Genomic DNA, 15,909 nt, shown 5'->3' with positions numbered 1-15,909 from the left:
CCCGATGCCCCACGTTCGAGTCTACGCTCTAAGGCATAAGGACAGTCACCCTCAGAACTGGATCACGTCCCAGCCCGCCATATGTCGTCTGCACGCAGGGGCTGGCTTGAAAAGACGATTGCAGCTGCTCGAATTCAACGCCGGCCGGCCGGCTTTATGGGTCAGGAGCACCAACCTGCAGTCAGCAAACATGGCCGTCACAGGTGATACAACGACCCGCGATCTCTTTCAAAATCATCCACACGTCGGATCGTCAGTTTCATGACTAAAACAGATCAAAACGACAATAACGGGGCACACAAAACAGTACCCAACGTGGGGACCCTACAGTGAACGCGTTGAGGCAGGGAAGCTTCCCACCGGATTAAGAAACCTGCTCCACCATCATCGTCTTCTCAACAGCCGGGCACAAAGCTGTCCTAACACACTGGCTTAATAACAACGAACATTTTAACGCACGACACTAACCCTGAAAACGACCACTGCAATATTTAGCGAAATATTCTACCCCCTGTATTCTGGACTGCTTAAGTCATAAATTCCAGATGAAAATCGAAGGACAATTAATTATTAACAACCAACATTTTGGGGTTGAGGGTTTCACAACGATGATTATGAATACGATTTTCTGAAACGTGACTCCGTGCAGACTGTAAGTCACAGACGTTTCGGGGGAACACGCTACTTGTTCCGCCGTGAAGACGGAAGCAGTATGTACCTAGACAAGGTCAGTGAACTTCTGCCAGATCCTTCAAATTCAATAAGAAGGTAGTGCTCACTCAACAATCTGTCAGTAACATCTGTTACAAGTCAAAAGACACGTGCAACCTGACCGCATGTTTCACGCACCAGCCTACACAAAACGTAACATACGAAAACGTATGCACTTACCAGCAGCCAGCAGGAAAGAGGCCCGGCGGGGTGGCCTGGCAGCAACAACCCTCTTGGGCCCTCGGTTCTCCACGTGGGTACCAACACTTGACGGAGGAAACATCACAACTTCAGACCATTCACACCACTTACACTGACACCTCGACACGCTCGCGACAGACTGCCTCGACCACCAGGCGGCAGCGAGCGCCACGAGAAATTACCAGCGCGCGCAGCTCGTCGCTGATTGGTCGGAATGAGTTACCCGCCATGTCATCCCAACTTAAAAATTCGCGTCCTGCCTGTCAAAATCACTCCGGAGACCATAGGTCCAATTGCTGGAGGGTGAAGTACCGTTATGATGTGGTACCAAACATTGTTATGTCCTCTAAAACCAATAAACCCAGTGCTATTTATAGTTCGGTACACGCTTCCCTTCAAATATCTCGATTTACATCTTGAGGGGTGGAGTGTGGTCCCCATTTGTTACTCTGTACCTGTTAATGGCTTGGAAAAACAAGTAGCAACTCAGCCTTGAAATAACGGGTATTACTTTAAGTGCACTATTTTCCGAAATGTGAAGTGGTGCAGTATGGCAGAAGTTGCCAACGTTTCGGTGGTACTTACTGCTTCCATATTCAGGGTCGAAGAATAAGCCGAGCAAGCAAAATCACAATATTACTCGCCCTCTGTCGCTCATGCACCATACGTTCTCCTCTCACAGAAAACACGCTAACATTACCCAGAATGAATTTCTGCATCTCCCCACCCCCCACCCAACCACATACACCGCGTATTCATGCTCACCGTATTATTCTCCGAATTAGCTGAGGTTACTTCTCTAACAGCGTTTTCTGCTATGTAGGAACTGAAAGTTGTAATAAGTTTAAGCAACTCTTAATATGGACTGCGATTTATTAACCTGATGTAAACCATCCAGTAAAGAGACTGACTATCCGATATATTAGGTTTTTGGACTTTATCCATCGTCAGAATCCTACAGTAAAGACTGACTATCCCTAGAACAGCGGGCTTCGATTCCTAGGAGGATAAAGAGCTACGTTTTAGAACAGTCTTCTGGGTTGTATCGCCACGTAGTTGGGACAGGGCCCAAAGTTTCGGAGGAACATATCGCCTCAACTCTCAGAGTCGAAGCGAAGGCCGATCAAGAAAACCACCAGACGGTCATCTTGCAATCTACTTCTGCTATTTCCTGACCGCCTTACCCTTCGACCATGAATGAAGATGGTGGAAGTTCCTCCGAAACGTCAGCTGACTTTCAGCGGACAACACCGCCTTATATCACAAACACACAACTCTTCACAGTCATTGTCATGAAAACCTCAACACAACAGTCATTATTTGAAGCCTCAAGTGCATCAAAGCACTACTTAAACAACTCCATGAAGATATTTATTCTTGAGGGACCATCAATTTATCGACCATTCAAGAAATTTCTCGCATTTTATAGCACCCGAAAGTTCATTACCGTGCTCACAACAAGCGACCACTGGTCCCTAATCTTAAACAAATAAATCCAGTCCACACTCCAGCCCTTGTCTTTAAGATCCATTTTAATATTATCTTCATATCTAAATCTAGGTCTTCTCAGTGGTCTATCTACTTCAGGTTTTCTTACGAAAATATGCCTCTTCTCTCCAAACCATCTACATGCCCAGCGCATCTCATCCTGACTGAAGTTCTCCGTAGTTTTATTCAGTCCCTCCAGGTGAGTTTTCGGACAGTAGCGCACGATCGCTTCCTACTAAATCCTTTACAATTCATTATTAACCAGTAATCTTGCCAATCCCAGCAAGAATGGACAAAAAACCTGAAATCCCAGAATTTTACCCACTTGAACGGATGCTCCTTTATTCCTGCGATTTACACAGAAGTGGCCTCGTCTGACTAACTGTGATACTTTGGACCTGCAGTGAACCCCACGCTGTGGTCATGTCTAATTACTAGGGACCGGTTTTTAATGCAAATGCATATTTCTTTCTTGCAACCAGAAAGTATGCTCGTTTGGATATATGTATGAATTACTTCATTTCTTAAATTTTGGACATGGTTTGATGGTGCATCATCATCATCATCATCATCATCAGTAATCTGTCAAGACGACAGGTCCACAGTCTCTTTCAAAACAATTCCTCCACTTAATGCGATCTAGAGCTTTCTCCTTCAAATGACAGTATCCTCTTCTGTCCCCAAGGTCATCCAGCATCTTCTTACGTCTTCTTCCTCGTCTTCTTGTCACTTCTATCCGCCCATCTATCTTTCCTTCGATAGCTTCTTTTAGAAGGCAGTTTCTGCGTAAAACATGACCAATCCAATTAGCCTTCCGTTTTCTTATTTCATGTAGGATATTCCTCTGCTCACTGACTCTAATTAACACTTCTTCATTTCTCACATAATCGGTCCAACTGGATGGTGCATATAAATGCATATTTTGCCCGTCTTATGAATAAGCATCATATTTTCGAATATCTCTATTTATACTGCATATTTCCTTTTTAAAATGTTTATCATATATATTTTTTTAAATTTATGTTCAAATTTTCAATCATGGTCGTGTGTATACAATTTTAGCCGGTAAACATAGTGAAGTGCCAAGTAAAAAATCACTAACAGTGGAGCAAATAGCGGCTTTTGTACACGTGCCCCTAAGTTCCTGTGGGGTGGAAAGAAGTTTTAACCCGCTATAAAGACATCTTACGAGACAATATGAGGCGACTAACTATGAAATATCTAAAACATTTAGTAACTGTGAACTGCCACAGAGGAGAGGCTGAATGTTCGGAGAGCTAAATGTGAGTGTGATTGGTTTTTTAAATTTGTAATGAAATATGTTGGCTTTGTTGCATGATTTGTATTTAAGTATAGCTTTTTACTGCAAGTGAATAATTTAATATTGTATACAATGAACTTAAATACTGATTTGATGGTCTTAAAATAATGTAAAATCAATTTTAATATTTGGTACAAATTTTTATATGCATATTTTAGTGCATATTTCGGAAGTTTTTCATGCATAAATGCATACATATTTAAGGGATTATTAGGGCATAAAAATCCGATCCCTACTAATTACAGACATGCCCATGTACCTGCTCTGTAGACGCACTTTGGACAACCCTTCCTTATCATTTCGGTCATTAGCCCTTCTTTCGGCAGGCAGATACACAATGGAACGTGAAGCCACATATTTCTGTTGTGGCTTGTGAACCCCACGCTGTGGTCATGTCTAATTACAGACATGCCCATGTACCTGCTCTGTAAACGCACTTTGGACAGCAACCCTTACTTAGCATTTGGGTCATTAGCCCTCTTTCGACAGGCAAATACACAATGGAACACGAAGCCACATATTTCTGTGTGAGTGCCTTCACGTCAGATGATAGGACAAAATATCAATTATAAAGGACGTTGAAGTAGTGCCTTAATCGAGGAAGTGTCCCGGAATTCATCTGAAGGGACTGAGGAAAAACAAAAGAAACCTCAGTCAGGTTATCCTACGTCCTGGCTGAGATCGGAACTGAGCACGTCCCGAATACAAGTCTAGAGCGGTTTCTCTGAACCAACATATCCGGTTACGGCCGGCATTCTGATATTTACAGACGTTTCGGAGAACCGATTCCTCCGATAAATTTGTGCAGACTTATCATACTGCCGCGAGAACGGTATCTCACGTACATTAATACACAGGCCCAAAGTTAAGGTAACAAAGGTATGTGAGAGGGCCCCAAATCCGCAAAATGCGGGCCCCCCACCTCTCAGGACATGGAGGTCTCACACTGCATTTCATTTGAATAAGTCAAGGTTTCCAGGTTACTTTATGTATCCTGTCTGCTATTAAAACATGAGGCGGAGACATGTGACATTCTGAATTATGTATACACGCAGGTTAATGTCCACGGTACACCTGCAGCCCTGCTCTGGGCAGCTGAGCGACTCGCAGCTTCTCACGGAAAACCTTTCAGTCATGTTTTCAAGAGGTGCGACATACGGTAGGGGGACACAGCTTGTTGTCTTCAGTACTGAAGATAAAGGCGATATGTTCGTAAACTTCTACCAGACTACACGGGTTCATATCCCAGAAGACACTGTTCTAATTATAAGAGATGGCACTGCTTAGTAGCTCCAGCGCGTAGGGTACTGGCTGGACAACCGAGGGTTCAAGGTTCGATACCCGGCAGTCATAACATTGAGCTCCTCTCCGTGCCGTCCGGAGCAGCCGTGGGACTATTTTTCAGGGGGTAAAGCGGCCGGAGGAGTGAAGCTGACTACTCAGCGCCACCTAGTGCCGAGGTTACGCATGCGTGGAGATATAGCCGCATCGGTCTTCCTTGCGTGCTGCTTAACTAAGTACAGACTTTACTTAATTACTCAGGAACTTAATAAGAAAGCGAGAAGCGAGGGCATGAAGCTCCACACTAGCCACAACTTTCTCTGTCCACGTGGTCGGGCCCACTCAGATACTGCTTCCTGCATGAAGATTACTTATTGTCCTCCAGGACGTGACGCCATACAGCTTGGCAGATGAGTACCGATGTGTCGCTTATGAAATAAAAACATTTATGCCACATAACAATATCTAACATTGATTTTTATGTTTATTTTTTATCCTGAATATTCCAGGTCTGTCTGTAAAAGTAATCTTAAACATAAGATCGAAGTGAACACCCACTAATCCTGCTACAGCTAATTCGGATGTTGGATGATACCGATCGAAACACGAAATATGAAAAATTCTGTTCACGCCTGAGTACGTACTTTAAAAGACACGTGGGATTTAGGAGCAAGTGGGCAGCTGGAGAGACTGATACCACGCAGGAAAATACCCAAGATGGCTTGAGCTGGATGAAGGAAACGTTTGATTTCAGCTTCATGTCTTTCTGTAGTTCTTAAATAAAGGCTCTACAGTTAAATGCTTTATTTATTTTCATTATCACTACATATATTATTAAAGTTTCAATTTATTTATTTAAGTTTTTTTATTTAGGGCTATCTTTTACTTAATTAATCCGGATTATCGTTTAATTCGGATGACACCCCCAATTAATCCTGATTAGAGAGGGTTTACTGTAATAAGTAAATTGTCTAACCGCATTTCTCATGTTAAATAAATGAACCCTGAGTCGACCATAGCAGTGGGCCATCCCTCACCGCCATGAGAACCTCAAACCTCACAAATCTTCATTCAACTTCGTACTAGACAAAAGCTGTTGGCATTTTAATCACGAACCGGGGGGCGCTACAGCTCCACGCATTCTAAATCTGGAAGATGGAGGTCACTGGTCACATTCGCGCCCCGACCGCATTACCCCCAAAGGACGCACTCGGTATGCACTGGAGACAACGCAAACCGAAGCACTCCCGCCGCATCCGTTCCCTTTGGTTAGTTAAGCACTACGCCATGAAGACGTATGAAGCAGAGGTACAGCTCCACCATGCTTGCTCTCGGCACTAGGTGCAGTTCAGTCCCGGCACGCAATGGATACGAGGCAGGGTGGGTCCCAGAGCCGGCCTGGACGCTCTGAAATATCTTACACTGACTTGAATCGAACCCGGGTCGTCCACCCCGTCGTCATACCGAGTGAGCTATCGTGACTCTTCTCCCACTGGTATACCAGTGTAAGGAAAATGTGTGCTGGACATAAAACGTTTCATTTTTATGTTTCGATCCGATAAATACTGTAACACGTAGAGTCGCTGCTATGCAACGACCGAGACAGGGACAGATATGCTAGGGCCGTTTCTGGGCAACGGCTCGGTGAACAAGTTCCTGCTGCTCGGCAGCGGATTCTTAATAATGCAACAGTGGACTACAACAATGGAAGAGCTGTTTTCTGTATGGTCCATGCCGAGATGTTATAAGGAAAGGACAAGGTTAGTTTAGTCAGTTCTCTACGGGAGTCTGTGAAGAGAGGACTTGAGCTGGGGAAAGTGGTCGGGTCCTTGTTCGAGGTACTAATCCACAGCATGTGTGGAGAACTGGGTAAAACAATGAAACATCTCAGTCGGCTGACATTTGAATATGAAGGAGTGCTACCAGCTCGAAAGCGTATCTTTGCCTAGCTGAGTGACTATCAGCTTCTCAATGAGGACTCTGCTTCACGAAGTTAATAGACCACTGTAGGTCGCGGTGCAAGGGCCGAGAAGGCCCACCCCTTATACATTCATTATACTTAAAGCGAAAAAAGCATCCGCGCTAATACGAGGTTAAGTCAATACATACTGCGAACGGTGGTGCTAGCACAGGAGGTTACGTGCCGTACCTCCTTACCACCGCGGGCGGCATTCGATCCCAGGTCAGGTGATGTGCACCGGGACATGGTTTCTCCTCCCAAATGTCATCCCCACTAACTACTATCCGAGGCAGGGGCAACGGGCTCAACAGAGCACCAACCCCACGAATGTTAACATGCACTGCTGTCCCGTTTCCACACATTTATCCCACAGATTGACTGTGAAGCCGTGTAGTAACAAGCCCAAACTCAATACAGTTATTGTGTTCCCGCACATTAACCATCGTCCTACTTTTATTTAACAACACAGAATTTCGCAGACTCCATTCTGTCTCCGTCTTCAGGTGAACCTACTCAGTTGGGTCCGAATCAGTACAGCTAGTGCCTACCTCAGGACGCCAGCACCAACACAAGATAGTACAAACCGAGCACAGCAGCAAACATCTGCGAGAGCTAAGACAAACACAGAAACATTAGAACAAAAACCACATATCCAAAAGGCCTAAAACGTATGTCGAGGTACTATTTGATGGTTATAAATGGAATATGAATAATCACTGAAGAGACAGATCTTCTGTACAGTACCAACATACTGTACGGACGGAGTACGGTGAATATTGTGACATGACGCCTGAAAGCCGGACGGAGTCTGGAGATAGGGACCAGTTCTATCGACTGGAGCCAAATGAGCAGGTGCCACCTGAAGACGAATACAGGAGCCAGTCTCCGAAACAGTGTATGTTTTCAATAAAAACAGGACGATGGATAATGTCCACAAACACAGTAACTGTATTAACATACCAAAGTCACAGACTTTTACATCGAAGTGTACACTCACTTTATCTATTGGTCCACTCTAGTAACAAGCATAAGAATGGCAGATTCTGGAGTTTTACTCGGGACACTCCAAAACAGGCTGCACAACACCGGGACTTTCAGCAAGGGCGTTCATCTTTGGCGATGTGGGTTAATGGGACATCAGCAACCGCCATGCCGCGTCCACGTGGCGCGCGTCGCTATCACATCTGTTGTCATGGCTACATGGCTACAGCGGTGATAAACACGAGGTAGGGCTATTGACGCTTCAGAATCACTCTGCACCTCCTCCTCCTTCTGTTGTTTGTACCTAGTGACGCGCTAACAGCCTGGCCCGTGCCTAATTACAGTAGCGTCTGTACTCCGCGGTTTCCATGAACTCAACGGAGCAGTTCCCTTCTTTCGAATCTGACAGTTGCTGATTAAACGGGAAAATTTCCGTACTTTATTGAACCTGAAGGGTCACTGACGATGTTCACATGACCCCGCCCATGCTCCCTCTTCTAAATCAAATAAATCTAGTCCGCAGCCTCTCATCCTATTTCTTTAAGATACATTTTAGTATTACTCTCCCATCTACGCCTGGGTCTTCCAAATGGTCTTTCGAGCGAAAATTTGTATGTAAAAAAAGAGGTAAAGCAATTCCTGTAACAGGTCGTGGAGGGCCATAGGGTTATGAGAAGTCGAGGCTCCAGCATTTTCTAGACAATTAGCTCACAGATGGCGGCCTTACGCGCCGACCGCCCTTTACCCCCAAAGAAGATTCCTGGCATTCATTTCTGTTAGAGGCTGAGTCGATCCCGGGGCCACAGTGTTGCTGAAAAGATTAGATCAATTGAAAAAATCCACTGACCTCATCGAGAATCGAGCCCACGACCTTCCGACTTATAGCACAGTTCTTCAACCAACTACGCTACCGCTTGCCCCAAACTCCTCCGTGCGTGTTGCATGCCCTACTCATCTCACTCTCTCCAATGGATCTTCCTACTACCACTTGGCGAGAGTTCATCATGGCAGTTGCTTACAGTCTCCCTACTGTGTGAAAACACACCCCTCAACAACCCTCGGCACTGTCCAATGAAATGCTTTGGATCCCTTTCCATGTATCTCCTTCAGAACAAGGCCAGCAGCCACACAGACAATAAGAAGCCTTACACGTGGCGTCTAACTCTATCCAGGGGACAGCACTCCACTTCCTTCTGAGACACGTCAGCATCTGGACTACGCAGCACGCATCCAGGCACTGAGGAATATCACGGAAAACCAGTGACCTCAGATCCAATAAGTCTCACAGTTTTACCGCCACATCAAGCTCAACAGAAGCGCAACCTAATCACGAGATGCGGTCCCCGCTGGGGTTCTCACTGGGACATCGAGATGATATGACGCCGTGTATCCTAATTCAGTTTTAGGCAGATATTCTCTACATGTCGCGGATGCCAATTGGAAAGGATTCGCAAAGAAGTGGTCTATGATTAATCAAAATACTATATTGGCATTTCTGTGGAGGGGCAGAGAAATATCATGAAAATCTAAGTCAGAATAGCCGGTGTCCCGACAGAGATTCGAACCGAACATCTACTGAATACAGGAAAGGATGTAAGGTGGACATCAGGGCCAGTAAGGACATGTCCCTGCCGGTAACATATTGTCACATCTTTAGGGATGTGACTATAGACGGGGTGTGGCCACTCGGAACTATACTTTACAAGTAATACAGCGATACCGCTCGTCTCCGCACTTCACTGTTCGCTGCTGCAGAACACTAGTGTCCTCAGTCTGTTAGTCTCCATTATCCGTTTCCTGGCAACGGACTTTAACACAGACTATTGACAGAGTCACTGTAACTACAACACACTCTTACGTTTAGTCTTTCAAGTCTAAACTCCTCCATCCTCTTCCACTCCCGTCTCCAGAGACTCCCTCAATTCTAGTTCTCAGCTCAAAGTCACATTGCGACTGACGGTCAGTCTGTCAGTAGGTCTTTGTGTCGAGCCCCAGATATTTATTACCGTTTGGCAGTTACGGTCTTGTGTTTGTGGGGCGCCCTCTCTAACGAGAGGACGTGTCTGTCTTTTGTATATGCTGCTGGGCCTGGCCAGCGCAGTCTTTCTCGGGTACGAGTCCCAATATTTTACTGTCTCAGATTTGAATTTCCCTTTCCGTCGCCTCCAACGACTAGAAGGGTTACCGCCTCCGCCCTGGCCTTTAATCCTCGTTATACAGCCCCGGGTCAGCCCCAACAGAAAACATCGTTACGTAACAATTCCAGTATTGTTACAAAGGTGTTTACCTTGCCAATGCATAGAAACGGGAGTTCTATTGATGCGTGCTTGTTCATTTACGCGGCAACCTGTTTACCGAATCGTTGCCCAGTAATGAACTATTCCGACTTCCAGGCGTCATGTCACAATATTCACCATACTACGAGCGATTTGAAATTTCCATGACGGTGGCCATGAACGTTGCCGTCCTCTGGGATGTGATGTCGTGTAGTTTGGTAGATATTTAAAAATGTCTGTTCTGTCGCGGCTACGTCAGCAAGATTTAGAGAATCACGTACCTGCCCTATATCCCTGTCATGTCGTTTCATGAACAATGATGGGCGAAACCATTTTACTAAACAGCGGGCCAACAAAGCGTTTCAGATCAATATTCGGCAGCCTTCCCTCAAAAAAGCACCTGTTATTCTCGGAAAACACGTCCCCATCGCAGGAAACTCTCCTTGGGACGAGCCCCTCACCCCACAACTGCACTACTAGCCTCCTTGTTTGGCCTGGCCTTTGCTAACAACGCGAAGAGGATAACAGGGCTATAGCTACACTGTCCCACACGCCCAACCCCATACCTGACCTTTACATTACCCGCATCTTCGCCTTTAATTCATTGCCACCGCGTCGCATATCCAATGGGTACCCGAAGCTCTTTCCCTGGGGGTAAAGCGGCCGGAGCGAGAAGCTCACCACTCACTCCCATTTAGTGTGAAGTTTTACCTCAACTCCCAAAAACTGCCTCCATGGCGTTGTACTCAACTGGTTACGCACAAGGTCGACTTTACCATAGGAACAACTCTGCTTTACTTTACTGCTAAGCAAAAGGTAAGTCTCCCCTGGCCGGTCACAGTAGCCGAGCGGTCTAAGGCATGTACTGCCTTCGCTCGCTTGGAAACCGGGATCGTGGGTTCGAATCCCACTCAGGGCATGGATGTTTAGTTTGTGTGTGCGCGTTTTTCTGTGTTTGTGTACAGGTAGAGGCCTTGCGACGAGCTGATCACCCGCCCAAGGAGTCCTACCGAATGAGTAAGATCTAGAAAAACCGAAGTGAACAGAGAAGTTCATGGAGGTAGGCCTAGGCCCACTGGGGCTGTAGTGCCAAGGAAAAAAAAGTCTGCCCCTATGCTTAATTAAGTACCAGACCAAAGCCCACACGCAGCTTCCTGTGGCTCACTTCTAGACATGTCCAATATGGAGGCAACAAGTGTTCCCGAAATGGCGTCACCGAACCGGTTGGTCTAAAGATAAGTCTCTTACGTGCGACGTGCTTTTCCTCAGTTCCTGTACAACGCCGCAACGAAATAAGTGTATCTGCCTGCCGAAAGAAGGGCTAATGACCGAAATGCTAAGGGCTGTTGTCCAAAGTGCGTTTACAGAGCAGGTAAATGGGCATGTCTGTAATTAGACATGACAACGCGTTGGGTTCGCTGCAGGTCCAAAGTATCACAGTTAAACGAGCAACGGTTCAAGTCGTTAATATTCTGGGATTTCAGGTTTTTGTCCGTTGCTTAACGAAAGAGGATATTGACGGGAAAGCCAGAAGGAAGGAGACTACTGGGAAGACCAAGACGTAGTTTGGTGGATAATATTAAAATGGATCTTAGAGAGCTAGGATGGGATGGTATACATTGGATTCATGTAGTTCAGGATATGGACCAGTGGAGGGCTCTTGTGAACACAGTGATGAACCTCTAGGTTCCATAAAATGCTGGTAAGTTCTTGAGAAGCTGCAGAATTGGCAGCTTCTCAAGAAGGGCTCAGGTCGGTGAGTGAGTCCGTACCGTAAAGCTGTCTGCACTGCACGCCATGTGGTGACAGAACGAACTGGAAGAGATATGAAGCCAACGGCATCCCGGCACAAGCCTGACAGGATTGAGGAAAACCGCGAAAAATCAACCAGGATAATCAGTACCCAGGCCGCGACTGTTCGAGACTGGCACGTCCTGAATGCAAGTGACGTCACCGCTTCAGCCAACTCGCGCGTCGCCCAATCAGCGTCCGGCCGGTCTGCGTAGTGACGCGGTTCCGACAGACATTTATTTCCATGTGAGGATGAATGAAAGACAGCGAAGTGAAAGTGAGCCGGTGAGAAGCGGTTAAGGTTTCAAACGGCTTATACAAAATCACAACACATTCCGTAACAAACGGTTAGCAACACGCCCCCTGCCAACCTGCGCCTGTTAATAACGAAGCTGTTAACTGTTATCAATCCCTTCAGTTTTAAGGTTACCATTTCTCGCAGCCAGGACGTGACCTGATAAGCCCTCGTTTTCCTATTGGCCAAGTTCTTAGATCCGGGGGCAGCTCCGTCCATTTCGCTGCGAATCCATTCACTTCGTGAGTGTGAGCAGGCTATCAGCGTGTCTTCAGGAGAAACAACAGGGTCAAAGAGTGACCAGGCCCGCAATATGAATGGTATATTATTACGAAGCACGACGACAGAAAACAGCGGAAACATGGTCAGTGCAACTGCCACAAGGTATCAATACTGGGCCTAACGTGAAAGGCTTCCGCAGACGATTCTGACAATTTTTTTACTTGTGTCACTTTGGCATCTCCTTTCATCACACTTAACGTTTACTGAACGAAATGTGTCGATTCTGTCTTCTTTAATTTCGTGTATTTATTATCTCCTCTTGACTGGTCGCTGACTTCCCACCCCGACGGCCCGGGTTCGACCCCAGGTCAGGTCATCTGGGCATTGTAGCATACAAATTGAGACTGGGTAAAGTTTTCTCCCGCCAGTCACGGTAGCCGAGCGGTCTAAGGCGTGCACTGCCTTCGCTCGCTCGAAAGCCGGGATCGCTGGTTCGAATCCCACTCAGGGCATGGATGTTTGTGTCCGTTTTTCTGTGTTTGTGTACAGGTAGAGGCCTTGCGACGAGTTGATCACCCGCCCAAGGAGTCCTACCGTATGTCTAAGATCTAGAAAAACCTAAGTGAACGGAGAAGTTCATGGAGGTAGGCCTAGGTCCACTCGGGCTGTAGTGCCAAGAAAAAAAAAAGGTTTTCTCCCAGTACTTCAGTTTCCCCTGCCAATTCTAATTCCACTGGTTGCCTGCCATTCATCTGCCAACCGGGACTAAGTTCAGTACAACACGCCAATTAATGGCCGACGTACGAAGTTGACTCAGCCTCACCCCACCCCCCGAACGCTATACTATAAACAAAAGAAACTATTTCCTCTTCCTCTCTCTCCTGCATGTTCTTTATATGCAGTACACGCGAGAAAGCATCGTGAAGAAATCGATATAAATTTCTGACATATTCACGTGTTTTCCGCTCCCGTGAATGCAGATGTGCGCCCCGCTAGCGCCTGAATGTGCGGTCGGAGTTTATTCATCACAGATCACTACCCACTGAACATGGGTAATTTAGCTCCAAACTGCGGTCCCTTTAAAGAAACCAACAAACACGAAATTGAGATTTAATGTAAAATGGCCCTGAAGACTCCACATTTCGCCAATCTGTGGTAATCATACTTACCCTACAACAACAATCAGCTCACTAGGGGCCACTGCCATGGAGTAAAAACTGGTTTAAATTTAAAACTGATACTTTTCTGAAATGCTCAATTTAAGACCGTTGTCTGTCAAGTGTTTCCAATGTTTTGCAATGAATTTCTTGTCTGTGTATATGTTCTTTCTTCTCTGCTTGGGTGCTCCATGCCTCATCTCATTTCGTCGCAAAAGTAGCCTATGTGTCGCTTTTCTCTGTATTCCAGCAGAGGTCTGGTCAACAGGTTCCACACTGCGGATTTGCCCTTGATCAAATAATCGCCATACGCACTGGGGATGATGTTGGGTGCGCCGTTAAGATGGTCCGGACACTGTGGACAAAATGAACCTGAAAATTCAACCCAAAGCCTAGTCACTATACCGACTGAGCCATCGGGTTTCGTAAAAACCTCAACCTTTCTACACGTATACAAAGGTTCTGTAGGCGTGAGATTGATAGCAACTTCAGACTGCCCTGGCAACGAACTATGGAACGCTAAGACGTTCCACGAGCGAGCAGTATCTGATTTCGGTGTATCGTGTCTATTCTCTGAATACTGACAAGATTCTGCTGTGGATATATACTATGTAAAGGAGACGGTTTACGATCGACTATTTGCGCGTGTTATTCGTGGGAGATGGAGTTTCATTTTCGGCCTCGACGCATCATTTTATAAGACGCAGGACTAGAAAGGGACATGGGAGACAGCAGGGGAAGCTGACAGAACAAACGACGACACTTCGCTGAATTCTCCAGCCTGTAATGTCTCACTCGCGTTAGAAGCACTGTGGCCAGTGGTCACCCATTTCCCGGCTCTTCACTAAGAGAATAAGCAAAGACAGCTCGTTCTAGGCCAAACCTTTTAGCAACACCTGATGAGTATATGCTACGGAACGTCACATACAAACACGTGGCTCTTGCGACATCTGCACGTCAATTTCGGCCCTCCCTCTCGAACGAAACCCGAAGAAATCTCATCTTCACTTCAGACTGAGGTTCTCACAGCGGTCGTTACGAACACTACTATCTTTTGGGATATAGTCAACCGACGTTTCGGAGGAACGTGTCGCCTCCACCTACAGGGTCGAAGAATAAGCCAAGCAATAAATCAGCGTGAAAGCAGGCGACAAGCAGAGCCATGTTCCTCCTAAACGTCGGATGATTTTTAACGGACTGCGGGGCGTTATATCCCTGAAGACAGAACTATCGTATAGCCCTTCTGTGTTGGACATAATTTATTAGTTTTTATTTAATTAAAACTAAAACTCCGTGATTTTAGTCCGCAAGTGAACTATACCGACCGAGCGACCGCCGCTTGTCGGCGAAGTTTAGTGCCTTATAATTTATGACAGCAGTGATTATCTTCTGGATGTGACGCCCTGTAGTCCGGTATAATTTCACTGACAATTCGAAGAAACGTACCGACTTGTTATTCGGGTTGGAAGAGTACACGATGCTATAAAAGAGAAGAACACAACCGGCATCCTTTGTTTTACCTGTTCAAGCCCAATTTCGAAATACTGCGAAAATCTGCGGATTTTCCAGCTAGGAACTCGCATGGTTAACCTTTTAACATGGTTGGTTACTATACACACCACCTGCCTTAACATTAGAAACTGCAATTCGCCGCTCTGTATGATTTTGAGAATGAAGCGCAACCCTCTCTGTGATGGAGACGCAGTGTTTTCTGTGAGGTCATAGCTATCTCTGTACCTTGATAAACTTCGTGTTATGAACTGTTTACGTAAGGCCAACACTTGACTTGTAAGATCTTCCCTGAAGTTGGGTCTAGGCAGCCGAAGAGGGAGGAAAGATAATATTAAAATGAATCTTGAGCTGGCTGGCCCTACTGCTTGTGTACAGTGACAGATGCAATTAGTGGTGCTCACTCTTCCCGTTACACCATTACAAGTGCGTGATGTATCGGTATCCATTTATATAGAAATAACGAGCACATGCACCTGACCTAACTTTCTGCATCGCCGTCACAGAGAACTCAGTACAGCCGAACCCATTTCCCAGCATTCCCCATTTGCTGCTGGCTCTCCCGCCACCGTGCACTTCATAAACACCTCCAGATAATTACCCTAATAACACTAAGTGAGCGGTGTAAATAACCTAGTTCCTTGCTGTGAAATTTTCTCCATTTCTCGCGACGTTATGCTGTCTTCAGCGATAACACTTGGCTTAAACCTTATTTT

The 15,909-nt window shown here is 46.0% G+C and overlaps 1 protein-coding gene across 2 annotated transcripts in view; it reads right to left on the bottom strand.

Annotated features, from left to right (window-relative positions):
- Positions 1-15,909, bottom strand: part of LOC111863263 (homeobox protein TGIF2) — a 94,510-nt gene that overhangs the window by 21,057 nt on the left and 57,544 nt on the right. Inside the window, exon 1 of one of the 2 annotated variants that reach the window (XM_023849424.2) lies at positions 892-1,040. The exons of the other annotated variant lie outside the window; for it this stretch is intronic. Coding sequence (XP_023705192.1) covers positions 892-994 — 103 coding nt within the window. The 5' untranslated portion in view covers positions 995-1,040. Of the gene's footprint in view, positions 1-891; positions 1,041-15,909 lie in introns of those variants that run through there. 2 annotated transcript variants of the gene reach the window in all.

This window comes from Cryptotermes secundus, unplaced genomic scaffold (assembly GCF_002891405.2).
Source record: "Cryptotermes secundus unplaced genomic scaffold, Csec_1.0 scaffold929, whole genome shotgun sequence".
Lineage (NCBI taxonomy): Eukaryota > Metazoa > Arthropoda > Insecta > Blattodea > Kalotermitidae > Cryptotermes > Cryptotermes secundus.
This window is presented reverse-complemented; position numbering and strand designations above follow the sequence as displayed.